This window comes from Chlorocebus sabaeus, chromosome 14 (assembly GCF_047675955.1).
Source record: "Chlorocebus sabaeus isolate Y175 chromosome 14, mChlSab1.0.hap1, whole genome shotgun sequence".
In the NCBI taxonomy this organism is placed as follows: domain Eukaryota; kingdom Metazoa; phylum Chordata; class Mammalia; order Primates; family Cercopithecidae; genus Chlorocebus; species Chlorocebus sabaeus.
In genome coordinates, this window is record NC_132917.1 from 19,874,154 (window position 1) to 19,900,320 (window position 26,167).

A 26,167-nucleotide genomic window follows, 5' to 3' on the forward strand; every position below is an offset into this window, starting at 1 on the left:
TGTTGCCCGAAATGAGAAGTACCGTTTATTGCTGTTACACAAATGGACCCAGCCTCTGGCTTGGGCACCGTTCCACGTACCAGCAGACGAACATGATCAGCTGGCCCCTTTCCCCACCCCCGAGTCATGTGCAGTCATACACTCCAGGCAGAAAGTCGCAGTATCGAATACCGGGCACAAGTTCCCTTGGCTTGGCGGTGCATCTCTGATCCACAGACTGGCCCACCTTTCAGAGTGGCCAACAGAGCCACTGAAATGTTGTCAAATAAGCAAGTGCAGGAGCCCTGGGCTGGGGGCCTCTGGCCTCTGCAACCAGGTGGGAGGAGGATGTCCTAGATGTCTGCGGGGCAGGCCTCGGCTCCACACGTCCGCCAGGACCACAGCCTCAGGTCAAGCTGTGCTGGGGCCATCCACCTTCCTTTGCCATTTAGAAGATGGGGCTTGGAACTTGGCAACACAGAAATTGACATCAGCCTTATAAAACCTTGGCTGAACCTACCAACCTCCAGAAGAATTTCAGCCAAAACAAAAAAGTAAATACACAGAGGGACCCTGGAACCAGAATCCCTCCCCATGGGAAAGACAAAGGCACAGAGATTTGAGCCAAGTTTCCCAACATGTTGGTATTTGCAGAAAAGTCCGGTCACGTCACACACAGCACAGAGGCAAGAAGCGAAGGCAGTGGCATTCACAGGACTACTTTATATTAAAGTTTATTACATTTGGAAAATCTACTGTACAGGGAAAAACCCATTGGATTAAGTACAGTTTTGCCAAAAGCAAAAGACTATCACTCTTTGGAAAATATTCCTGATTCCAGCCCAGGGCCCAGGGCGGGGCCACAGGAGCTAACGGAGAACCTGGCCTTGGATGGAGGCACTCAGAGCCAGCTCTGCCCAAGACGCCCCTTGTCAATTTCCAGGAGGAAGACGCCCCTTGTCAATTTCCAGGAGGATGCCGCCCCTTATCAATTTCCAGGAGGAAGCAGCTTCCGGAGACTGCGCCACAGGCGGGACAGGCCTGGTCTGCAGGAGGATCTGCAGGCCCCTGCCGCCCTCTCTACAGTCCTCTCTCAGTCTGAAGGCTGAGCCGCCAGCATTCACTTCTCACATGGGCTTCTCCAATGTGGCAGTGGCCCAGGCCTCAGCAAAGCCCTGAGCTCATGGACACAGGCACAACTGCTTGAAAGGGGCGGCGGCCCCACGGCAGCCTGGACTGGCCAGCCCGCCAACAGACCACCAGAAACGGGGCCACCAGACAGATAGTCCATACCCTGTTGCACACATGAGCGACAAACTCAGAGACAACACACAAACTAAGCCTACATTTTGGCTTCCAGATTTGGTTCTCCTAGTTTAAAAAAAAAAAAAAAAAAAAAGTCTTAACCCTGATGCTGTCTCCTGACCATAGATTAGGGAAGCAAGATGGGGAATACCGAATCAACTTACTTAACTTACCTCAGAAGTAACAAGGTCTACTGGGCTATGAACAAAGAACTAGAGGAAACATGTGCAAAAACAAGTCGATATCTAGATCAGACCTCCCCACGAAACAAAGTGGACCCCTGTCCCCTGCCACTCAGCGGCCACGCCCCCAAGATGCTTGGTCCTACCAGTAAGTGCTATAGATGTGTGAGCCCCAAGCCCCACCCGCAGAATCTTCCAGCCACATGAGGCCACTTAGGTCCAAAGCAGTCAGATCCCCCCTCCCCTCCAGAGCTGGGCCTGGGGAGAGGCTGCTTCAGTTTGGAGAAACTAAGTCAGAATGGTGCGATGCCAGGTGCTGGCTGTGGTGGAAGGTCCTATTTGAGAAAACCCTGGTGCCCCAAGTCTCCAGGCAGAAGTCAGAGAAGCAGAGTGGAGCTCCCAGCACGCCCCAGGACTCCGTGGGCAGGAGCGGCCAGAGGGGCTGGAGTGCTGGGGAGGTGGCCTGGTGGCAGGGGAGGCCAGAGCCTGCAGTTCTTCAAGGAAGAGGCAAGTGGGGGCCTAGTGAGTGGCAGGGTGGAGGGGGCGCATGGCTCCCGCGTCAGGCGTAGAATTCCTCCTGTTTGGTGGGCTTCTGGTAGGCCCCTCCGTTGGCTTGTTTCGGCTCCTCCAAGGAGTAGCTGCCTTCGTCCTTCTTCTTCATGCGGTACAGCATGAAACCCACCAGGCACACAGCAAAGATGAGCCCCACGAGGCCTCCAGCAATGATCCCTAGGGCAGGTAGACGGGGCCAGCTCAGTTCAGCGGCTCCCTGGGCTCCACTGCAGACCCTCCCCCAAGTGGTGGCCTTGGCTGTGGTCAGCCCCACCCCGACCCCACAGCAGCAGTTCACCCCGAACTACCCCCCTGAGAGGAAACTCACCTCCCAGCACCTCCTTCCTGTCCAGGAGACCCTGCGAGGCCCCTGTGGTCCCCGGATCCACTGGGGACTGGTTCCGGTGGTCAGGCTCCACAGCCACTATAGCTGTGTTCTCCCCAGAGGTTTCAAATGTGAAGTCCTATGGGAGGGCAGGGGCAGATTGGGTTGGCTAGGTCACCGCCAGCAGCAGCAACCAGCTCCAGAAGCAGCTCCTGCCTCCCTGATCTTTGCCACCACCCACTCAGATGCACCCAAACCAGGATCGCACGGGGCCCGAAAGCCAGGCCTTCTTGCCACATCCACTCTGGACCCTGGCTGGCCCATGGCATGGATATCACAAAAAGTGATACAAAGCATACATTTCTGTATGGAAACAAGCAGGCTTATTTTAGTATAAAGTGTAAAAATCCCACGAAGCTGCAAGATAAAAAATAGGAGGACTTGGTATAACGTTCACTCTTACAGCAGGGGCTGCAAGTTTGGATTGGAAGTTTGGGGAGCCCTCTCTTGGGTGATCTTTAAGGGCACTTTTGCTCTGATCTCATAATTAGTCCGTCCTGCTCTGGGTGAGGCCCTGGGGGTAGGGGAAGGTGGGTCCCTGTGCCCTGTCCTCCTGGTGAGGAATATGAGACACCCGCAGGGCACAGGTGGGGCGTGCCAGGTGCCAGGCATCAGGGCTAACCCACCCAATGTCCCAAGGAATGCAGAGGCCACTCACCTGCTCCCCAGAGCCCTCTGCTGCTGGGAGCTGACTGGAGGCTCCATCCTCAGCAGCCCTCTCGGTGGCAGAAGGACCTCCATCCTCTGTGCGGGGAGTGTGAAGGTCAGCTTGGCCGGGTCCTGCAGGGGCTGAGGTCTCATGGTGGCCAGGCTGCATGTCCCTGTGGGGGTGGGAGGTGGCGGGCTCCTGGGCCGTGGTGGCTCTGGCCGTTGGGGCCTGATGAGTGGTTGGGAGCTGTGTGGTCTCCGTGGGTTGGGGGGTGGCCTCCTGCTCTCTGGCAGTGAGGCCAGGCTCCACTTCTAACAGGACTACAGCCTCTCCCTCCTTGGGCCCCTCTCCAGCCGGCAGGGTGGAGGTGGAGGCAGCTGTAGCCTCCAGGCCAGTGGGTTCCGGAGACGTGGGAGTAGCCGTCAGGAGCCATGTGTCCTTCCAAGTGGAGGGGGTCTGCTGTGACAAGGTGATATCTTGCAAAGCACCTGCAGGACCAGAAGCAGAGTGTGTTGTGGGGGGCGGGGGGAGGACCAGAAGCAGAGTATGTTGGGGGGGTGGGGGAGAGGACCAGAAGCAGAGTGTGTTGGGGGGGCACGGGGGAGGACCAGAAGCAGAGTGTGTTGGGGGAGCGGGGGGGAGAGGACCAGAAGCAGAGTGTGTTGGGGGGGCGCAGGGGAGGACCTGAAGCAGAGTGTATTGGGGAGGGTGGGGAGGGAGGATCAGAAGCAGAGTGTGCTGGGTTGAGGGGGGAGGACCTGAAGCAGTGTGCTGGGTGGGTCAGGGGAGGCCACAGAGCATCTGGGCCGGCCAAGCTCAGGCTGAGGGAGGCTAGTACCTAGGCAAGGCAGCTGAGGCTAAGCTCCTTGGAAAATGGACAAGGAGAGCTGTCCCTTCTCATTGTGTGTGTCCAGGGGCAGCCTGGTCTCTGGAGCCATGAGACAGGTGCCTAGGCCACCTTGGAAAGCTTTCCTGTAACCACAGGTGTGGGGTGGGCATCCCTTAGGGGCATAACTACTTCAGTTATCCTACCTATCCCAGGGTACACACCTCTCCGGCCCCACCCTCCCTGAAGGCCCCCACTTCCAACAACAGATACTTCCAACTACAGATACCCTACCTTGCAGCTCTCAGGCCTCTGCTGGGTCACTTCCCCAGGGATGACCTCAGCCTCCTTCCTTAGCTCTCACTGCTCTTCTGAGGTCCACTCAAGAGCCACCTCCTCTGAGAAGCCTCCCTGACCACCTCCAGCTCAGGGACTTCTCTCCCCCAGGGAAAGGGAAACTAGGGAAGGGAGCTTGGATGGAAGAGCTACACCCCAGCAGGCTCTGTGCTGCCTTACAACTCCACAAGCTTATCAAGGTATTATTCCCATTTTACAGATGAGAAAACAGAGGCTCAGGGGTCAAATAACCTTCTGAAGGGGGTTCCAGAGGTTTCCTAGTGAGTAAAGAAAGTATTCCCAGTGAATATGAGCCTATATGCAGCAGGCAGCCCTGCGGCCTTCTGGAGCTCACAGCCTTCACCTCACCTCTAAGCATGAGCTCTCCTTAACCAGGCAGCTCACGGACCCCATTCCTCTGCTCAGCATTGCCCTTTGGAGGCAGCTGGGTGGAGATGGGGCGGGCAGGGTGCACTCAGTACATGCTCAATAAACACAGGAGACTGTCTGACCACTGCCCCCAGGCATGACCTGTTGCCATCTTGGGTGGGGGGCCCCCATGACAACCTCACCTGCACCTGAGCCGGAGAAGTTGTCAGAGTCATCCCCAGAGCCATCTTGATCTTCAGGGGGCAAATTAGTAGCCACAATTTGCTGGAAAAGGATCAGAATATGGTATGAGTAGAGGCTTGGCCGGGGCTCTGCTGCTCCTGGGTCCTCTCCTAGACATCTGAGTGGACTCGCCCTACCCTGTGCTGCACAGGTACACAGGGAGACGCCTCTCATGTGGCTCCAGGCCCCCTCAGCTCTGGGCAGCACTTTGGTTCCCATGCCCCAACCCCTGATGCTACAACACAGCCTGGTGCCGGGCACAGGGCACAGGGGCACAAGAGAGTGGGCAGGGCCCTCACCCTGAGCAGCTCAGTCTGGTGAGGGAGCTCCAGACCTCTCAGAAGGGCAGACAGGGAGTTGCTATTGGGAACATAGGCTGTGGCCCCCATGGGACCCCATCAGCCCACCCTACCCTACTCTTGGGGTCATCAGCCAGGGAACTTTGGGGCCGAAGATTGCTGACCCAGCCCCACTGAGGGGCTTTTGAAAACCCCCAAGAACAATCTCAGGACAACCTGGATGCAGAGGCAGCCTCCAGGCATGCTGGCCCCCAGGTGTGGACACCGAGGGCGGCACAAGGGGCAGGGGCACCGCTGGGCATAGGGAACTGTCTGTTCTGAGGCAGGTCTGCCCACGCAGGGCAACCCCAGGCCTGGCCCCGACACACCTTCCCACACTCGGCCCAGTTCCCATCAACAGTAAAGACTGGGTTCAGGCTCTCTGGTCAGAGTATCGTCCTCCTTGGGGAAGGAAGGACAGGGTGCCCATCGGGCTGGGGACATAGAAGGCTAATCTGGAAGGGGCCCTGCATGGAGAAGGCTCCAGGAAGTGGGCTGTGGACCTGGGACGGGCCCTGCTGGCAAACAGCAGCCCCAGGAATGCTGCCCGCCTGCCCAGCTCCAAAAGACAAAGGGGCCAGAGGGCAAACATATACACATCTCTCCAGTTCCTGAGGCCGGGGCTGACCGGCAGGACCGGGGGCGGGGGCGGGGAGGCAGGATCACACCACACACAGCAGGCCTGTGCAGAACCCTGGTCGGCAGCGAGGGCAGAAAGTCAGGACTGCCTTTGCCCTTCACACTAGCCCCAGGACCTCAGGTAAAGAACGGAGAACCCAGCAGCCAGGCGGCAAGAAGTGTGGCTTTGAAAGCCCTATTCAGCTTGAAGGTTCAGACCCAAGGACCCCACTCACTACACAGTCTATCTTGAGAGGGCCCCAATGTCTGGGACCAGAACAAAGAATGAAAAAATATGCAGAACAGCACAGTCCAGTGCACTAGCTTTAGGAACTCCGGACCCTGCTGCTCACGAGATGCGTGGTCCTGGGATATCATTAAACCGCTTATAGCTTTCGTCTCTCCATCTGTAAAATGGGGAAATAATAACATCTACATTCCAGGACTACTGCCAAAATTCAATGAAGCTATGCCTAACACAGCCTGGCACGCAGTAGGCACCCACAAACAGTGGCCATTGTCTAACTAGGGGAGCCTCAAATGCCAGCAGGCCTGTCTAGAAAGAGGGTAAAAGGGAGGCAGATAAAGTTTCATGAGAAGAGGGGGACAGGAAGAAGTCAGTTCACCAGAAGCCTCTGCACTGACTTGTCACCCACCTGAGGCTGGGCTCCAAAGGGAAAGGGCCTCCTCAGCCCAAGAGGCCTTGTCAGGCCTTGGCCATAGGCCCATGGGTCTCACTCCTGGGTACTGCAAAGCAGAGAGGGACAGACACCTCCTGACTCCTGAGGCAGCCCCAGGGCAGAGCCGGACCAGGTGGAGGCTCTACATCCAGGGGCCTGGGTTAGAGGAAAGCATCAGACACGTGTAGAAACCACAAGGTCAGAAATAACACTGAACTTCCTTTGAAAGGACAAAAGCAAAACTGTACCTTCCTTCCCCCAAGAGAAAGGTTTTGACCCTATAAGGGCCATCCATAGCCCATCTACAGTAAACAGTTACATTCCACCAAGGCTCACCTACAGTGAACAGTCACTGTCCACCATGGCCCATCTACAATCAACAGCCATTGGCTGGCGCAGTGGCTCATGCCTGTAATCCCAGCACTGTGGGAGGATCACTTGAGCTCAGGAGTTCGAGACCAGCCTGGCCAACACGGTGAAACCCCCATCTCTACTAAAAACACAAAAATTAGCCAGGCATGGTTGCGCACGCCTATAGTCCCAGCTACTTGGGAGGCTGAGGCAGGAGAATCCCTGGAATCCGGGAGGCAGAGGTTGCAGTGAGCCAAGATTGCACCACTGCACTCCAGCCTGGGTGACACAGCAAGACTCCGTCTCAAGCAATCAATAAAAACCAACAGTCATAGTTCATGCTCCCCCCGCCTCCACACAAGGCCACATCTGATCTCTACCATCTCTATGTGGTGCTTCAAACACCTGTGCTGCCTCCACAGAGCTCTGAAGCTGCCCTGGCCTCCCTCAAGCCTGTCCCCTTCACCAACAAAGAATACTGCCCACCGGGGGGGGAGCACAGAGTAGGCACCCCCACCCATACTCACTGAAATCATGGCTTCACTCTCACCCAAGGACTCTGCCCTGCCCTCTCCTGCTGCACTGCCTCCCTGAAGAGAAAGCTCGAGATGGGGCAAGGACAGAGCAAGGCATTGACACTTCGACCCCACAAGCCTCCACTGCATTGTAGAGTGCCGAACCTTTCAGCAGAAGCCAGAGCCATTAGATCCATGCTCCACTCCACAGATGAGGCCACCAAAGCCCACACGGAAGACACACACACTGGGGCCCATGTATAGCCTGGGAGGCACCGCCCAGTGAGACCCAGGAACGCCAGGGAGGCCCCAGCAGGTTAGCAGTTTCCCAAGAGCAGGGCTTTCCTCCTGACTAGATAGGCATTTCAGTCTGCCCGGTCCCTAAAACAATTTGTTCCCTCAGCTCTGCTGGCTTATCCCTCTGCAATCTTGTTTACACAACAAGCTCTTAAGCAAATGTTTTCTCCACTGAAACCAGCTCCCTGCCCTCGGGGGCCTCTCCCCTCCCTGGGCCTAAGGGGATGGGCTAGAGAGACCTCCCAAATCTCCTCCAGCTTGAACCTTCTGTGACAGCCCCTCAAATGAGGAGAAGGTGAGAATTCAGCCTCCTGGGGAGGAAATTAGCAGAAACTGCTGAGTTTGAACTTGGATTACCAAGGTGCCGGCCGACTCCCAGAAAGGAGTTTCCGGTGAGACTTCCGATTTCCTTTAGCAGGCCTGCTGTGCTGACGGCCTGCAGCACGCTGCCTCTAGGCCTCCTGGGCAGCCCTCCTCAGCATCATCTCCAACCTGGGTGCTTCCGAGGCTGCTTGGCCACTGTTCAAGTTTGCTCAGGAACAGGTCGCCTCAGCTTGGAGCCCACCTCATGCCCTGCCCAGGAAGGCAACAGGCCAACCAGCCTTTAACCTCTCTAAGTCCTAGGAAAACCAACTGTTCACAGAACGAATCAACAACTTTGTGCTAGGTAAGATCTAGGCTTCCACTCATTCTGTTTGTTCAAAGCAAGGGATGCCTTGCCCCCTCCCCACCCACAGTGCAGACACTAGAAGCTCACTGAAAAGAAAGCCCAAGGTTTGGCTCGCCTGGGGGCTGGGGGATCAAGAGGCAACTGCCAGGAGTCTGGGGACAGGGAGTTAGGGAGTCATGGTCAGGTCAGCCCACCTCCGTCTCAGCCATGCTGGTCTCCTGGCCATACCCTGGGGACCCTGGAGAGAATCCTGGGGTCAGGGCTCTGACCCAGCAAGAAAGAAGGTATGAAGGAGTGTGGTCTTCTCTAAGGCTGGAAACACTTTCCACCCATTCCTCTTTCACCCCTACAACTCCCCTGCAGATGAGGCAGCAGGGCTGAGAAGGATCTCTCTCCCTAGCAGATAAGGACTAGAGCCTCTAAAAGGCAAGGGACTTGCCCAAGGCTGCCCAGACACTACAACTTCCTGTGCAGCAGCACTGCTCTCCTCACCTGCCATCCCCTTCTCTCTCCCCAGCCCCACCAGCTGAGCCCATCAGTTTTAAGGAAAACCTGTCTAAGGCTCCTCAATGGGACAGAGTTTCACTGAGTTGGAATTGCTGAGCCTGCCCCAGCAGTGAAGCTACCCAGGGACCAGCCCACATTTGAGAGGTGGAGAGGAAATGGCATGGACCGGAAGGGGACCTGTGCCATGAGGGATGGGGAGTCATCATCACCCACTGCCAGCCACTACAGAGCACATCTGAAGTCTGTGGGCAGAGAGCTGGTGGAGAAGCTTCCAGAAGGCAGCCTCAAGCCAACTGCCAGCTTTCGCTCCCATACCAGAGGTAAAGAGGGCCACTCTCCTCGGCAACCTCTGTCTCAGCAGAGCCCCCTGCCCTGGCCAGCCCTGGGGCCAAGGGGCAGCTGTGCTGCAGCTCCTCTACAAGACAGCTCAAAAGTGCCTTGGCTGCCTCAGAAGCCAGGATGTCCAGTGGGCATCTCAGACAGGTTCGAGGGAGGGCGGCGGGCCCAGTCGCTAACCTGAGAGGTTGCCCATCTAACCCTACCCCATCAGCCTGAGGCCATCAGGTCAGAAGGCCTTTGGTTTCCAGCCCGCACCCTGAATCACTGACATTGGTCACCTGCTGCTTGAAGTGAGTGATGGGTAAAACACAAACCCCTTAAAAATCATTACTGACAGCCAGGCGCAGTGGCTCACGCCTGTAATCCCAGGGCTTCGGGAGGCTGAGATAGGCGGATCACCTGAGGTCAGGAATTCAAAACCAGCCTGACCAACATGGTGAAACCCCGTCTCTACTAAAAATATAAAATTAGCTGGCGTGGTGGTGTGCGCCTATACTCCCAGCTACTTGGGAGGCTGAGGCAGGAGAATCACTTGAACCCAGGAGGTGGAGGTTGCAGTGAGCCAAGATTACGCCAGAAGCTTTGGAAGAAAAGAGGGAAGAAATACTCTGGTCCTGGCCCGGCAGAGCTCCCAGCTCCCCAGAACGTATGGCCAGGCATCCGGCTCCAGGGGGGTTTAAAAAGGGGGAGCTTCAGAGGCTGGAGTACAGAGGGCTGCCCTAAGGGGACTACTAGGGCCAGGCCTTGAAGCCCGCAATCCAACCCAGGAGAGGATAAGACAATGCTCACCCCAGGCACTAACTTGGGCAGCGCAGGGGGCCTCTGATTCGCAGTCATCCGTGGTAGAGCAGGAAAGGGAAGCTGATCTGTCAGCTGTACCTGCCCCGTGTGGCCACGAAATCCCCGGCTTCTGTGGGAGCCGAGTCACTGAATCAACAAGCCCCAACAAACCAGGGATAAAGAGCTGCCCCTTATCAAAGGAGCTAGGTCATTGCCTTTCTCAAGCAGCCTGGACCAGGGGCCATGGTGCTGGTTCTGGCCAGTGGACAGGAGAGACCCAGACCTGTTCTAGGAGCCCAGGTTGCAAGGTCAAGAGGCAGGAGGGCCCATGGTCATGGCAGGCTGGACACCCACCCTCCCCATCCTGGGATTCCACACAATGGCAAATGTCCTCCGAGGCTTGAAATAGGGTCACAGTTGTTTGGAAATCTTTTTTACCCCCTTGGTTTCTCAGTCAGATCTACAAATATAAGGAAAACAGGCTGACCCTCGCCTCCCCTAGACTTCAGGACTCTCGGGGGCTGAGGTCTCTGAGCCACAGAGCCCTAGCCTTTACCCCCACTTCTTCATCAAGACACCACACTGGCTGAGAGGGATATCCAAACCATCACCTGCATCCAGACTTGGGACTCTCAGCTTCAGGGTCCCCAAGAATCACCAGGAAACCACTACAAATGAAGTCTTCCGAGCTCCCCGTCCAGAGGCTGAGTCTGTCATTCACAAGCCCCAGGTCCTGTAGGGGGTCTTCAGACTGCACTTTGAAAACAATGAGGAGAGGAAAAGGCATCCCCCAGAGTGGCCCAATCTGGAGGAGGCAAGAGCTCGCTTCACTTGAGTCCAGTGTTCAAAGTCAAGGCACTGAGTAGCAACAGAGCCCTGTGAACAAGTTCTAGTGGCAAAGGGACCAGGGAAAGCTCAGCAATGTCCTATACCTTTCCGACACATCCACTCGCACAGATAGCACACCATGGTGGCGGCCCAGCTTCCCTCCCCCAGGGGCTGAAGACCCACTGAACATCCAGAAGCACCTACATGACTGGGAAAGTGTCTACTTGAAGCCGGGTTGAGGCTCCTTCGTGCCTGGGGCTGAGCCCACTGGCTTCCTACCAGCCAGCTTGGCTGGACCCAGCAGGGATAAGCAGAAGACAGCTGCTGGAGCTGAGAGGCAGGTGGGCCCCAGGGACGAAGGCTGGGCCTGGAGGGCAGCACAGGTTGCAGGGCCTGGTCCTGCTCTTCCAGGAGTACCAGTGGGAGGGCGGGGGAGAAAAAGCTGCAACACCCTCTCCCAGTCCCACCGCCTTCCGAATGCCTCAGTGCCCTGCAGAGTGTATGTGCAGCTGCCTTCCCTCTGTGGGGAGCCCTGTGACCCTCTCCTTCAGCCTGGACTGAAATGGCCTAAGCACGGAGCAGGCAGGTCAGACCTGAGCACCCAGGAGCAAGGGTTTCTGGGAAAGGGTTGGAATCCACCACGCGGCTCCCATGCTGGGGACCTAGGCAGCTTTCAGCCTCTCTCTAGACCTGTTCCCCACCTAGACGCCAGAAGGGGCTTGGTGGATAATGCTAAAGTGCCTTATGGCTGACAGGCTAGCCCCGCTGACTTTAGCGCCTGGTGCTGCTCTGGGAACTAGACAGGGGTTCTGTCCCCTAAGACTCTCCAAATGCCCCCTCCTCAGGGACCCACAGCACTGACCACAAAAGGGTGGCCCAGGGAAAATGATCAGGTCCAACATGGGGACAGTCTAGTGATAGTCTGGCCTCTGTCCCTAAATTACTGGGTGGTGCTAGAAATATCGTACCTCACGTTGCCCGTCTGTACAATGGGGGTTTGGCCAAAACAGTGGGACTCGTGGGAGTAGGCAGCAGGGCAGGGCCACAGGCCAGGAGACATTGGGCTCCCCCAGCCTCAGGGTTGTGGAGGAAGTGCTAGACACATCACTCCTGTCCTAAGGCTGGTTTCCAAACTCAGGAGCCGGGAAAACACCGCCCGCCCGGGAGGCAGGCTTAGGCCGCAGATGGGGTCTGGGCCTCCAGACCCGAAATCTCCCCCACTGAAACCATTCCCAGGAGGAGGGGCCTCACCGGTGCCTCAAGGCAGCATGAGCATTTCCGGTGACAGGCACAGTAATTTATCAGCTCACTGGCTCTCTACTGAGAACAAGGCAAGCCGGGGCCTGCTGCGGGTATGACAGGCAGGGAGTGATGGGCCCGGACCAGGGCAGGAGGGAGACAGAAATGGGCAGGAAGAGGAGGCTGTCCCCAGCAGCACTTCCGAGGGGAGGAGCGCATTTCGGGGACACTCTGGATGGCACCCCCACACACAGCCCTACCCTGCCACTCGAGATGGACCCCTCATTGTCCTGGGGACTTCAGGGCAGGGCCAGGGTGGAGGGACGGCATTCACACTTGGCCTTCAAGACCACTTTCGGGTAATATTTTCCATTTAGTGTGAGGTCAGGGCTTTACAGATGGGAAGCCTGAGGTCAAGGTCACAGAGCCGAGCCTCCCAGCCCTGGGCCCTTTGCCCTGCACTGCACTGCATTGCCTGCTCACAGTACACCGGGGGCGTTTATTGAAAGAGGAGGGATCTTGGCAACCTCATGCCAGCTCCGATGCCCAAGCCAAGCCAGTGCTGCCCCCAGCACCCCCATACCTACCCTTTCACAGAGCTGGCGCCTGCCTCGGCAGCTCACATGCCAGGACTGGTCTCAGAACAGGCTCAGCTGAGGGCTGGGTGTGGAGCCTCGGAGCTGGAAGACCAGTTCCTCTGCTTTTCCCCACCTGGCAAAACCCAGGCCAGGCCAGGCAGGGCAAGGTTTCACCCAGGCAGACGTTGAGCAAAGCAGCCCAGCCCAGGCCCTGCAGCCTCAGTGCCTGGTACTGCTCTGGGAGCCAGACAGGGGATCTGTCTCCCAAGACTCACCAAACACCCCCCACTTAGGGACCCACAAGGACACTTGATCACACTGACTTGATATCATCACCCTCAGCTTCCCAAGGGGAGTCATGGCTTAGGCAGGATGCCAGGGATACCCTAAATCAAGGTGACTGTGGGGCAACTGCCACCCTATGGGGACAGAGGGGGCAGCCAGCCTCTAAAGCGCTGTCCCTCCCCCAGCCCTGACTGCCCTAAAGAGCCCACCAAGGCCAGAATCTCAGCCAAGATTTCCCCAGTCGGCCCCTACTGAGAAGCCCAGCCCTGTCAGTCCCGATGGGGTCCCCTGGAACGGGTATCCACCAGACCTGGGGACCAGGGCACCTCTGCCATATGGACTTCTAGGAACATCCTCCCCTTGTACTTGCTAAATAAAGTATCCTCAAGTTTCACAGAGGCAGAAACTGTGCTTTTGACACACCTGCAGCCAGCCAGGGCTCCAGCTGTGTGTGAAGGTGGGGGAGGGGAACAAGCTCCAAGGTATTACCAAAATCTCTATCAGTGTCCCTGTCATTGCACAATATCCCCTTGAAAACAAGTCCTCTGGGAGGGCTAAAGGGTGCCAGCACTCACACTACAGCATAAATCACTTCCAGGTGGGGAGGGGCTAACTCCGGAACTAGGGCACTGAGGGTAGGTAGATGGGAGCTCTGGGAGACGGAACAGGATTACAAAAGAGCAGCTGGAAGATGTCAAGGGCAAATTTTTTAACCTTTCTCAAAATGTGCATGCCAGCAACGCCATACCCAGGAAAGGAGGAAGGAATTCTCTTTGCTCTTCCTGGAGTCACAGATGTACATGGTTTCTCCTCCCGTGTACAGAACAATGGGCTAGCCTGGGAACCTTTCAGATAAAGAACAATTCAGACTGAGTAGGCACTGAGGCTGCTGGGAAGCCCAGAGACACGGGAAGGCAGAGTGTCCTTGAAGGAGTCCCAGGAGAGGGTGGGGCTGGTACCTTCTGGTTTGGGTGATGGAAGACAGAATTTTCTGTGAAGGCTCTCTCTGAAGAGGCTAGGTGGATCCTCCAGATTACTGGTGGGTCCCCAGGTCAAGCAGCTTGCCCTCCCTCTGATGGGCTGGCAGATCTGCAAAGCCTCGAACCCCCAGCACAGAGCTCCTAGCCCTCGGAGCTTCTGCACACGGTTAGTGCTGAGATGGCTGAAAGGGAGGCTGTGAATACAGCTTCAGTCTGAAAAGCTCAGTGTGACCCTGGGAAAGGGAAGTAGCCATATGCCTTGCCCAGAGCTCAGGGACCAGCAGGGCGGTCAGGGGGCGGGGCGTGTGGTAGAAAAAGAGTCTAAGCCTGTGACCTGGGCTAGAGATTACTTGAAGAATAGAAACAACTGAATTAGGCTCTGGGGGGAAAAGGTGATCACAGCTGATGTTTATTGAGCCCCCTGGGCCAGAGGAGCTGGCAATCAGTTTTTTTTAATCTGAATTAATTAATTTGATCTTCACAATCACCTTAGGTTCTAGTACCATGCACATTTTACAGATGAGAAAATTGAGGCAAAGGAGCTATGTCATCTGTCCCAAGGCACACAGCCACTGAAGCCAGCAGTCTTGCTCTGGTAGGCATGCCATGAACCACCCATCACAGTGAAGCCCACTCTCTCACTCTCAGGAAGACAACAGCCATCGTTTCCACTGGCGGCACCCTGCAATCTGGCCCAGCATTGTCAGCCTCCATAGAGAACCCAGTTCCCTCTCCAGGACAGCCATCAGTCTGAAGTTCTGGGGACAGGCCACTGTGCCCCACTGCTGGGGGCCCTGCCCAGCAGGCCTGAGCCCCTACGAGGGTGCCCCAATGTCTGGCTTTGCCTGGCCTCCTCTCCCACCTGCCAGCCCAGCCCGTACCTTCTCAGGTCAGGAGGCAGCCCCTGGCAGAGGCTCAGGTGGAAGAGAGCAAAGTCTGGCCTGCTAGTGAAGGCTCGTGTTTCTGAGAAGGGCAAAAGCCGTGTTTGCAGGCCCTGTTAACGTCAGCAGCACTGGGGTCAGACCAGCAGGCCATTCACACAGAGTGACTCCAGGCTTAGGCTGGGTCAGACTGCACCCCTTCCCACAGGTCAGCCTCAGTGCTCCCCTAGACTTGCTTCTCTGTGCTCCAGGCAAGGAAGGGGCCCCAATCACATCACACATGGTATTTTATGGAATCTCTGCAAAAGCCCTCTGGGACAGGATATGAGACACTCCATTTCACAGATGGGGAAACTGAGGTGGGGGTAGGTGAAGAATCGTGCTCACGATGACACAGGGAGGAAGCGATGAAGTCCGGATGTGATCCAGGCAGGCTAGACTTGTGTCCTGTGCTCCTCCTGGCCTCCACACCACCTCTCTGCTCCAGCCCGAGCCGGGACTAACCAAGCCAGCTAGTTCTCGGTCCCACCTCGCCTGTCAAGCCCCAAGGTCTCAGGACTCAATATTGGGCCCCCCAAAGGTAGGAAGGCCCAGGCCTTCAGGCTCAGGTGACTGCCTTACACAGGGAAGACAGGCAGGCCAGAGTGCCCACTGCACGCCCAGCCTCCACAAGATCTGTAAGAATGAACCTCATTCACCAGGGGTGGGGAGGAAGGCAGGGGGCTCTATGTCCTTCCTACAATTCCCTGAGCCCAAGACAACCAGTCACTGCTGCAGATTCACCCAAGGAGACTCAGGGGTGAGCTTCCTGGACTTTCCAGGCCTGACCCCAGGGAAACTCCTCCTGTGCTCTTTCCCCAGGCCCCAGGTCCCTTTCAGGGAGGGAGGTGGGGGGCACGGCCTGAAGATCTCATGCAGCCCAAGCGGGGCACATGCTTCTAGCCTGGCCCTCAGCCCCGCAGGCCCTGGCCAGCCTTGAGGTCTGCTGCCCAGACCCTCCCCAACACCCCATCCAGGAAGATATATGGTCACCGCCACAGCAGCACTGCACCCTGTGGTTTTCTCTGGGAGAAGCTAGAGTGACGTCAGCCTCTAGGAAAGTCTCAGAGGTTCCTGAAACGCCCCACAGCCTCGGGCCCTACAGGCCCAAACCTGACCACCATATTCGTCTGGAACACTCCAGAGAGATGGGCCCTCCAAGGCCTCGGACAGTTTCCTGGGCAGCAGGGATGACAGGAAGCTACTGGAGGCAGAGTCAACGCCACTCTGACACAATCAAGTTCCCAACCAGGTAAGGCCTCTGGAGGATCAGCGGCCACCACTGGTATTGGTAGCATGGAAACAGCAGGGTCAGGGCCCAAGTCCTAAAGGGCTTTCTGGGACCCAGCTTGTGACAAATGCCATAGGTGGCCACGAGACCCTCGGCCCTCCAGAAGTTCCTCCAACTTCCCCACATCCCACCCTGGCAGACATGCAATGCTCACCATACGCATCCCAGGCCAGGAGCCAGAGTTCTGTCTCCCAGCCTGCTGAGTAGCACAGAAGATCCACAGAGAGAGCCAGGCAGCCCCACGTGGAAATGACCATGAACTCAAGTTCACGCCACTGTGGGGAAGTTCCCTGAACACCTTTGGAGATCCATGGTGCACACGAGTGGTCCTGGAGCAGGACTGACAGCCTCTGCAGCTCCCTCAGGGAGACCCCGTGCCCTGACACTTCCCATGGCCAGAAGGCAGCCCCGCAGGTTTGGAGCTCCATAAAACATCCCGCCTTACCGCCCAGGCTCCTAGTTCGATACTGCTGTATCATGGGACTCTGGGACAAAACCCTTCCTGTGGGGAGACGTGACAGGTGCCGAATCGCGAACCCCGTTCATTGTCACTGCAGAGACCACCTCTCTCATCTGGTTCCAGTAGCAGCCACCCTCTCTTACAGGAATCCCCTGGACCAGATATGGAGCTCTCAGCACTGCACCAGGCTACGCACACAGCAGGTGCCCAGACTCTGGGCTTTAGATCTGGTCAAGCCAGATAGGGCTCATGAAGCCCTCAGAACTTGAGGCAGCAGAGCACAGGCAGGCCCCCAGATACCCACCAGTCACACGACACAGCCACAAGAGGCCACGCACACCCAAAAGCATTGCCTCACCTCTGCTTCTCAGCCCCTTCCCCCCATGTCACAGATGGGTTCACTGAGGCCAAGAGAGGCCTCCGGACACAGCCACTCGAGAGTAAGGAGGCAGGGCCAGGACAGAAAACCAGGCCCCTGAGCTCCGGCCTGTGTCTTGCTGTACTCCCCGCCTCGTCCCGGCCCCCAGAGGGCTTGCAGTGGATCAAGGTTGGTTGGGTGAGTCTCAGGGGAGGACCCGTGGGCCTGGCACCATGACTCAGCTGATGAGTGGACTGATCAACATGCCCGCCTTCCCCACTGCCCCAACCTGCCCGCCATGACTTTCACTCCTGCTGCTGAGCGGACCTCGGGCAGGTGCCAGGACTCTTGGGTGTGTGTGCAGAGAACATCATGCAGCCCCAGCCCCGGCCCAACCTCACCCAGGCGCCTTTGTCCACTCCAGCTCCCACAAGGAGCTCGAATCCACCCCTCAAGCAGCCTGCCCTGCCCTCCACTGGCCCAGCCCATCCCACCATTGAACCCTTGGGCAACCAACTCTTCTTCGAGTTCCCAGAAGGAACACTGGCAGAGGAAGGTGAGCCCCCAACAAGTCCTTCAGTGTCACCTCCGCCCTTCCCAGGATAAGGTGTCTCTGTAACCATGTGGCTCTCAGAACTGAGGACGGGAAAAAGGACCCTTTGGCAGAGGAGGAAACTGAGGTCCAGAAGGGCAATGGCCTGCCACAGCCACACAGTCGGGGCTCAGCTGAACCAGAAAGGCCAGCTGACCCGACTGCCTGCCTCTGTAGGAATAACTTCCACAGACTTCCAAGGCCAAGGCCATGATGAATGTCAGAGCCACAGTGAAAAAGAGAAAAGGCCACCAGCAGAGGTGGGAGGCAGAAAGGAAGCTGGTGTCTGAAAAGGAAGCTGCAGCCAGGGAGTGACAGGGCCCCCAAAACTGAGACAGCAGCCTGACAGGGAAGGCAAGTGAAGAGTGCCCAGGCAAGGCCCAAATGCAGTGGCAAGCTGTGCAGTAGGCACCCCCTCACACACACACACGGACACACATACACACACGGACACACATACACACACGAACACACACACACAGACACACATATACACGGACACAGAGACACACATACACACGGACAGACACAAACACACACGACACACACACAGAGACAGACACACAGAGGGGCATACGCAGACACATGGACGTGGACAGAGACACACAGACACACGGACACACACATGTACACATGGAGACACGCAGACACACATACACACACGGCATCTCACGGGGCTGCAACCCTCAGGTGAATCACTAGGCAGAGAGTTTTTCCCAGGGCTGATGGCCAGAGGAGGCACATCCTCTACATAGAATTAGGCAGCCACGAAGCCTTAAAAGCCAGGAGGTCAGAGACCTTTGAGGGGCTCCCAGTGGGGAGCGGAACCGGTGGCAGCCTCGGGAAGCCTCAAGCACAGCAGGAGAGGTCACTGGGCAAGTCCAGCCGCCGCCTGTTCCACTCTCCTGACTCAATGGCCCCAAGACCCAAGATTTCCCATGGCACGCCCCCCTTGCCCCATAAGCTTGCCCCCACCCTTACAGGCCCTGCCAAAAAGCAGGACACTTTCCAGGGGAGGCTCAGACCACCCCTCCCCGAGATCCCCACAGTTCTGACCACAGGCAAGCTGACCCAGTGCACCTGTCTCAGGAATGCCAGGGACCTTCTCATACTGTCTTTCCACCCAAATGAAAGCTTCCTGAGGGCGGGCAGAAGCAGTAACACCAACCTGCAGCTGGACATGACAGTTGCTGAAGTCGCCCCAAACCCAGGGTCTTGCCTCTGCGGCCTCACCTCTACAACCTACACCCCAAACACACCTCTTTGTGGTGAAGGGCATACACCTATCAGCCCTCCCGTGGAGCCTGTCAGGGTACTCATGTCCCACTCAGTGGAAGGTTCCAGAATGCATGCTTCCATCCAAAACCCAACCTCTGCTGGAACAGCTGAGAGAGAGGTGACAGGGTACAGGATCCCGGCACCAAAAGCCCTCTTTCCACAAACTCCCTGAATCCCATTCTTCTCTAGACACACTTAGGCAGGGCCGCAGGGCCCCTTTCAACCCAAAACTCCAAAACTGGTTGGTGAAAAGAAGGCAATCGGGCAAGAGTCGAAGCATAGCAATCACTTAATGACCATTTCCTCACCGGCTGTCCCCGCCCCCAGCGGGACCTGCTGTTGAAGGGGACCAGGAGGTGACTGACTGTGGCACCAGAGCTAGGAGTCCTGGGTTCTGGCCACCACCTGTGTCATGCTGCTCACCTCCCAGGCTTACAAAAGAATCTGCTAATTCCATGAATGTTTCCCCAGAGCCCAAAGTAAAAGATGGTGCAAGCTGGGTACCACCTGGGGTCCGGCCTGAGGGCATCATCCAAACAGGCCCCTCCACACCCAGTCCACATGGTTCCCACCCTGCTCTCTCAGGTCCCTGTTTACTTCCTGTGAGGAGCTCTCGCCTGTCCCTGAGCGGCTATCAGTTGAACCCAACACAACTCCTGAATGTTACCCTGGTGCTCAGTTTGCCTGAGGGCACTGTTCAGGCCAGCTCAGCCCGGCCTGGGCCCCTCCGCCCAAAACGCTCACACCCATGATTCTTCAGGACGGACCACCAAATGCCCAGCAGAGCCTTGCAGGGTTCAGCCAGCCCCCAAATGCCAGGCTTCTCAGGGGAGACTTGACAGCCTTGCGATGTATTCACACCATATCCAAACACATGCGCGCGCACACACACACAAATCCTGGCTCAGCCATTGGAGGGGCCCGCCACCCTAGGTCTCAGCTTCCTCATCCACAAAATGGGGCAATGATATATATTGTAAAGGTCTGGGGTAAAGTTCAAATAAGAATGAAGGAAAAGTACTGAGCACTGAACAGCAGGCGCTCAAAAAAAAGGTAACCTTAATTGTATCGACAGCTTACTTTCTTCACGCAGTTTCATCACAGAGTACTTTCACATATCCATTATGAAATGAATACGCAAATGACAGAATGAGGACAGGGAGAACAGGTACCGTGATGTCCGCTTTACAGATGAGGACAAGAAGACTTGGAAGGAAAGTGACTCACCCCAGATTACGGAGTAAATTAGTGGCAGAGCTGAGACTCAGTCCTGGGGCTCTACTTAATCCAAAGCCACTTCTGGTCTGTCACACAGTATGGATGCATATTATATAGAAACAGGAACTAAAATCCAAATCAAATGTGGTAAAGAGATGGGGGCATGACCAAGGCTGAGAGTACCAGTCAAGGCTAAAGAATAATGGCCCTCAGCTGGTCAGTCCAGCTACCTGTGACCAGCAAGTCACTTACATGTAAAACCAGGTCGAGGAACTTGAAACATGGGGGTCAGCAAGCACTTCCCCCCAAGAGAAGACTCATTTTTCTCCATTGAGAGAAGTCGCTAAAGGCCTCACCTGGGCAGCACCTCTTTGTTACTCTAGGTGGGGTGCAGGGAGGTAGACGGGAGACTGCAACAGGTCCCAGCTGAAGTTCATAAATGGCACAAAATGCACGTATCACAGATCATTAGTCTCACTCACAGGCAAGGCCCTTACCCACAGCCTAAAACTCTCAGCTTGGAAATAAGCCTAACCCATCTGATTAGTTTCTTAGTGCCACTGGAGAAAAGTAACAAATTAGAACTGATCAGAAAGGCTGCTGGCAACACTCAGGCACATAAATGTCACTTCTGGCTGTTCTCTGGAAAAAGAAGAACCAGAATTCAAAACAGAGCAACCTGGGGCACCAGGCAGAGGGGAAAGTGCTCTTCAGAGCACAGTAAATCCAGGAGACGATGTCCTAACCCAGCACAATGATGAGGACGATGACCCTGGCATGCAGAGATTAAATCATGCCTAGCATTTTTTGGTTGATAAAGGAAGGGAAATAAATATTTCAGAGAGTCCTGCCCAGAGTAAGAATACTTGAGGGTAACAGGGATTCTTAGCTTGATGAAAAAACACGAATACACAGGACACCTCATTCCCAAGGGATTTCAGGAATCCAAAATTCTGCTGCAGCAGAAAAGATTCCTCTAAAAAACTGTAGAAGTCAAGCTTTTCATTAATTCTTTCCAGGCTCTCTCCTTTCTTACTGTCTCCCTACCAATGTGTGTTAATGAGGTTTTACTGGAACCCATCAGGAGCCACAGGTAGAGACTTAAACAGGCTCCACCCTCCCTGTGGAGCTGAAGCCAGGGGTGACATCACTTCTAGAAGGCTCTGAGCCTGAGCGGAGGCAGCTAGTGCCTCCCCCCATACCCTCCCTGCCAGGCTGTGGGAAAATGTCTCTGCTAGCCCCCGTAATTAGGGCAAAAGGGATTTTATGCCTTTCAAGAAAGAGAAGACAGAAAGAAAGAAAAACAGCAAATAACTATTCCAGAACAAGCCATTTTTTTACACGGCAGAAACAAAAGACCACAGGAAACACACACACACAGAGGCACAGAGAGAGAGAGAGAGAGAGAGAGAGAGCGAGAAAGAAAGAGAGAGAGAAACCTTTTTAGACAAACCTGTTTTAGTCTCTTGGGAGTGGTTTTGAGCAACCTCCTCTCCTAGCAGCCTCCCCTCAGCCATTCAGTCACTCCCTGCCTCCCTGGTCCCCAGGGGGTTTCTGACCTGCTTCCCACTGGGGCCACAGTTAACTTTCAGAGAGGGTCAGATCTCTGCCACTTGTGGATATCTTCTCCCATCTTAAGCAAATCCCAGCTGCCTGATTTATTTTAGCAAAGGGGTATCAGAGCTCTGGGAAGGCACTGCATGTCCCCACCTTTAACCTAACATGGACACTCACTGTAAGAGGGAGAGGGCAGAACTGGGAAAGAGAAAACAAACTAAACTTTGTAAGATCAGAAAAAGCAGAAAGAACACCTAAGTTTCAAGCCAGAGTCTGACCCCAAAGCGGGTGGGGCTCTCAGGCTCAGCTCAAGCACCTCCTCCAGGAAGCCTTCCTTCCCTGTAGCTCCAGGGAGTCTCCCTCCTTTCCCCTTTTGAGACTCTCCTGCCTACTGGGCCCTATGTCCAAGTTTCTGGGCAAGAAATAATGTCTCACACTGCAGCATCTGCCCGAGCCCACAGAAAACTCCAGGAAAGGTAGTCCACAGGGAATCCCAAACTCCACCTGCCTCCCCAGCGTTAACGGGTGCGGTGGGATCCCAGGGTTCTGGAATGTCTGCTTTACCCCAGGCAGGCAAGGGAACCAGCAGCCCTCCTAAATCCAGCCGGAAATAGGTGGAGGACCCAACTTCAGCCGCCCCTGCTGAGGCCCCATCATGTGCGAGAATGGGGCAGTGAGGTGATGCCCGGCGGTCCAGGGAGGTAAGCTACGTAGCTCCATTCTCTTCTCCAAAGTCGGAGCGAAGACTCCAAGCAAAGTCTCAGCTCCACAGAAACCACCACCCTAGAGAGCAGCTTCTTGGACCTGAAAGCCAGGAGTGCATGAGACCCAGCTCGGAAATCACGGCTCTCCTCGTGCTCCCAAATACCCCTCACAGTCCAGCCCATTCACAGTTCAATAGGCACAGGGACCTCTCCTGGACCGGAAAATGTTTGGAAGCACGAGTCACCTGGGAAGCAGGGAGGTCGCTTTACACATCAGCCTCAAAAACGACTGTCCCTACCTCATCTCCCATGAGACAGACTCTTAAAAAAAAAAAAAAAAAAAAGACAAAAAAAAAAAAACAAAAAAAAAACCAAAAACGCTCAATAACTGGCAGCTATTACAAGAGGAAACGCTTACAGAGGATCAGCGCTGCTGAGACCTATCCAGATGTCACATTAGCAGGGGAGGACCCGAGTGCCCACCCCGCCCCCGCCCCTTGCCTGCCCACGTGCCTCCCTTTGCCAGAGCTGGGGAAGTCGAGCTGTCCAGATGTGGTGGCGAGAGACCGCCACTTCCGGAAGGGGAAGTGCCCCTGGCTCCGCACCTCCCCTCTGCAGCCCGGGGGATGGCCGAGCCGGCCCGCAGGAGGGACCCCGGGACGCCAGCACCGGGCGCGGGGGCTGGGGAGGCGGACTCGGGTGGTGGACTCGGGCACCGGGCGGCCCGCGCTGACACCTGGCTGCGGCCCAGGTCCCAGCCCCCGTCAAGGCCGGCGTTACGGGGCGGTTCCCAGGAAAGGGTTACAGGGGCCGAGAACAAAGCGCCCCCATTGGGGAAGGCGGGCTAGCGGCCGGCGGCTGGGACGGGAGAGCCACTTTCTGGGGACCCTCAGGCTGCTCTTTGTCGGTCACGTCCCTCTTTGGTGGAGCCTCAGCCCCGCTGAAGGTGGATGCTGCATCCCACCCAAAGGCCTCTTCCAGCCTCGAGCTCCACATCTGCCCCTCTTTTCCCCCAGCTGCACTGGGCGGGCCAAGGGACCCGCCTTCCCTCCGCGCGGCTTCAGCACAAAGCCGAGCCGGGAAGCGGGAGGCCATTCCCGGGTCCCCTCGCGTGGAAGGCGCCCGCGCCTCGGCCGTGCCCGGCACGGGAACGCGCCCTCCCGGGCCAGCTCAACTTCAGCAGCCCAGAAGTTGGGCTCTTCCAGGTCTCCAGCGTTCCGAGGCCAACTTCCCGGAACCTCCCGCTGCCGGGCCGGCTCGACTCACCTCGAGCCGCCCACTGCAAGCCTGAGGGCCCTGCAGACGCTCGCCCGCGCCCCCCACGCAGCCCTGGCCCGGCTCCCCGGGCCAACGCGGCCGCCTGCCCGCCCGCTCCTGCGCCGGCTGCGCTGCGCCCAAACTTGCCCCGGCGCAAGGGGCCGGGCGCCCGGGCTCGGCGGCGCTGGGGCGCAAGCCAGCGGGTCTGGCTTGAATTAGGGCCTGCGGGAGGGGCGTTGTGGCCGTAGTCACTGCATCCCCCCGGGTCACCGACGGGGACCCACCCGCCGCGGTGGCCGGGGTGAGGGGGCTGGGAGCGGGCGACCCCCGGGCGCCGCTGTGGGCTGGCGGGCTCCGACGCATGTGGAGACGTTTCACATAATTGAGCGCGGGGCCCCGGCCCCCCACCCTCCCCAGCGCGGGACCGGTGAGGCGCCCACCGACAGCGGAGGAAACTAGGGCTGGAGCCCTCGTCTCGGGGCTCACCGTCCCGGGACCCGCTGGGCTAGCGCGGGAAGAAGGGAAGTCCCCGCTCCCCCTCCCCCTCCACGTGCACCCGCCGGCATCAGCGGGTGACCAGTCCCGGCTTCCCGCCGCCTCCCTGCCTGGCCGCCGGCCGCACTCACCGGCATGGCCGGCTGCAGGCTCAGCGCCAGCGCGCACAGCCAGAGCCAGAGCGCCGCGCGCCTCATGCTGCCCGGACCGGCGGCGAGAGCGCGGCAGGCTGCGCGGGTCGCGGCTGCGGGCCGGCTTCGCGGGTTGCGCTGCTCGATGCTCTCTTGGGCGCCTGCCCAGCGCGCCACTGTCCCAGACGAGGGCTGCAGGGTCCGCCGGCTGGAGTCCGCTCCCTACTGCCGGATTCCTCTCTGCTCGGCTCGGATTCGGCCCGCACCTCTCCCGCCGAGCTCCGCCTTATAATAAACCCACAGGCCCTTCCTTAGCCGTTGCAAAAACTAGCCCCCCACCCCCAGCTCCGCCAGGTCTCCGGGCCAGCCCCAGTCCACACCCCCCAGGACCCCGCCCCCCGAGCCACCCCTCTCGGCCCCTTCGGAACCACCCACCCCCGGCCCTAGCCCCGCCCCCCGCCCCGCCCCCCGCCCCGCCCACTAGGGTCCTTGCCCGCCCGGCTCCTGCTCCTCCGGTGGCCGAACCTCGCCTTCGGGAGCTGTGGTTCCCGCAAGTCGTGGTTCCCGGCCTTTCAGCTCGGCTGATCCCTGGGTAGTGGGGCCGAGGCGCACCCCCTTCTGCCCGGGCCCTGGGTGCGGAGGCGCTGCCCGGGAGAGGGACTGAAGGGGCCGCAGTCAGTCCTCGAGCGCGAGTTTGCAGCGCCCTCTGGGCGTGGACGCGGAGCGCGCTCCAGGTGCGCAGGACTCCCAGCTCTCTTGGGGAACGCTTTCTGGGGCAGGGCGGCGGCCCGGGGGCGATGGGGCCTTCAACCGACGGGCAAACACACACAGACACACCCCGGGTCTCCTCCAGTTGCGATGGGGCTCGCTGCGCCCCGCCGGCCCAGATTGTCCCGTACGCTCACGTTCTTCCAGCACTCCACAAAGTGCTGGAAACTTGGGGCCTTAAACAGCTGCACCCGCACAGAAGGGCTGTAAGAAAACGGGGGACGGGGGCGGAGTTCGCAGCGTCTTTCTGTGAAAGACAACGCCCTCCCTTCAGCTGAGCTAAAAGGAAAAATAAGTAACTTCTTTGTTCCCCAGTGACCTCGGGCACGCGGATCTGAAGACACCGTGCAGTTTCTGCTCCTTCGTGATTCCCTGCGAGGCCCTGGGCCTCAGTACAAAAAGCTATGGAAGGCCTGCGGGTGGAGGGGAAAAGGCCGAGAGAGCAAAGGGGAAGAACCGGACGGCCCCTGCCCACAACTGGCAGGCAGGAGAGATGGTGCCAAACGACCTTCGCACCTGGGCCCGGAGACCAAAGATGGCGTGCTCCTCACCTGTCTTCCCGAGGCGGAAGGCAAGAACTTGGGTCGGCGTGAGCTGGCGACCACGAAAATATCAGGAAGTGTCCAGTGTTTCTCCTTAAAAGAATTAAACCTTCCTGGGCCATGCAGGGACTGACCATGGGACCCTGGACTCTCCTCCACCTTCCACCATGGAGCAGGCTCTGGAGCCGAGCAGCCTCCTGCGTCTCCATCTCATCCCTCTACTCCACCTCACACCAAAAGATGATGGCCTGCTTGTGTCCCTGCTCCTGAACACCTGTTTGACCTCAAGGAGCTCTCGCTTTTGGGGTCTCCGTCTCCCGAAGTCTGTCTGTGGAGCAGGAAAACCTTCATCAGGGTTCTTGGGCGCCGATGTGGGCTCGCTGAGTGCCTGAGTGATAGATGGTCTCACCGCACGGCACCACGGAGGTCCAGCCAAGCTCGAGAAGTCCCCGTGGATTAAAAATGCCCTTTTCAAGGCTCTGACTGCCTCTACCAGAGGATGGCTCCACAGGTCCCTTCAACCCAGTATGGTGGAAAAATAGGAATTTTGGAATCTTACTTTTCTCGACTGCTCAAAACAGAGAAAACTGGGGTCAGGGAGGATTTGATGGAGTCTTTTCATTTTTTAAAAGTCACTCATGGCCAGGCGCGATGGCTCACGCCTGTAACTCCAGCACTTTGGGAGGCCGAAGCGGGCAGATCACCTGAGGTCAGGAGTTCACAACCAGCCTGACCAACATGCTGAAACCCTATCTCTACTAAAAA

At 57.4% G+C, this 26,167-nt stretch overlaps 1 protein-coding gene across 1 annotated transcript; it reads right to left on the minus strand.

Moving 5' to 3' along the window:
* On the minus strand, window positions 1–24,443 carry SDC1 (syndecan 1). Its single transcript, XM_007971370.3, has 5 exons — window positions 24,093–24,443; window positions 4,787–4,868; window positions 3,062–3,540; window positions 2,347–2,482; window positions 1–2,195 (listed from the first exon to the last, which is right to left on the minus strand). The coding sequence occupies exons 1-5, from the start codon at window positions 24,156–24,158 to the stop codon at window positions 2,026–2,028; spliced, it is 933 nt and encodes a 310-aa protein (XP_007969561.1). The 5' UTR covers window positions 24,159–24,443; the 3' UTR covers window positions 1–2,025.
* Window positions 24,444–26,167: the final 1,724 nt, after the last annotated feature.

Coding starts and splice junctions, on each gene's coding strand:
- SDC1 (XM_007971370.3), bottom strand. CDS start 24,158: ATGAGGCGCGCGGCGCTCTGGCTCTGGCTGTGCGCGCTGGCGCTGAGC. Junction 4,869..24,092: donor GCCTGCAGCCGGCCATGCCG/GTGAGTGCGGCC, acceptor ATCCTTTTCCAG/CAAATTGTGGCTACTAATTT. Junction 3,541..4,786: donor CTTCTCCGGCTCAGGTGCAG/GTGAGGTTGTCA, acceptor CTGGTCCTGCAG/GTGCTTTGCAAGATATCACC.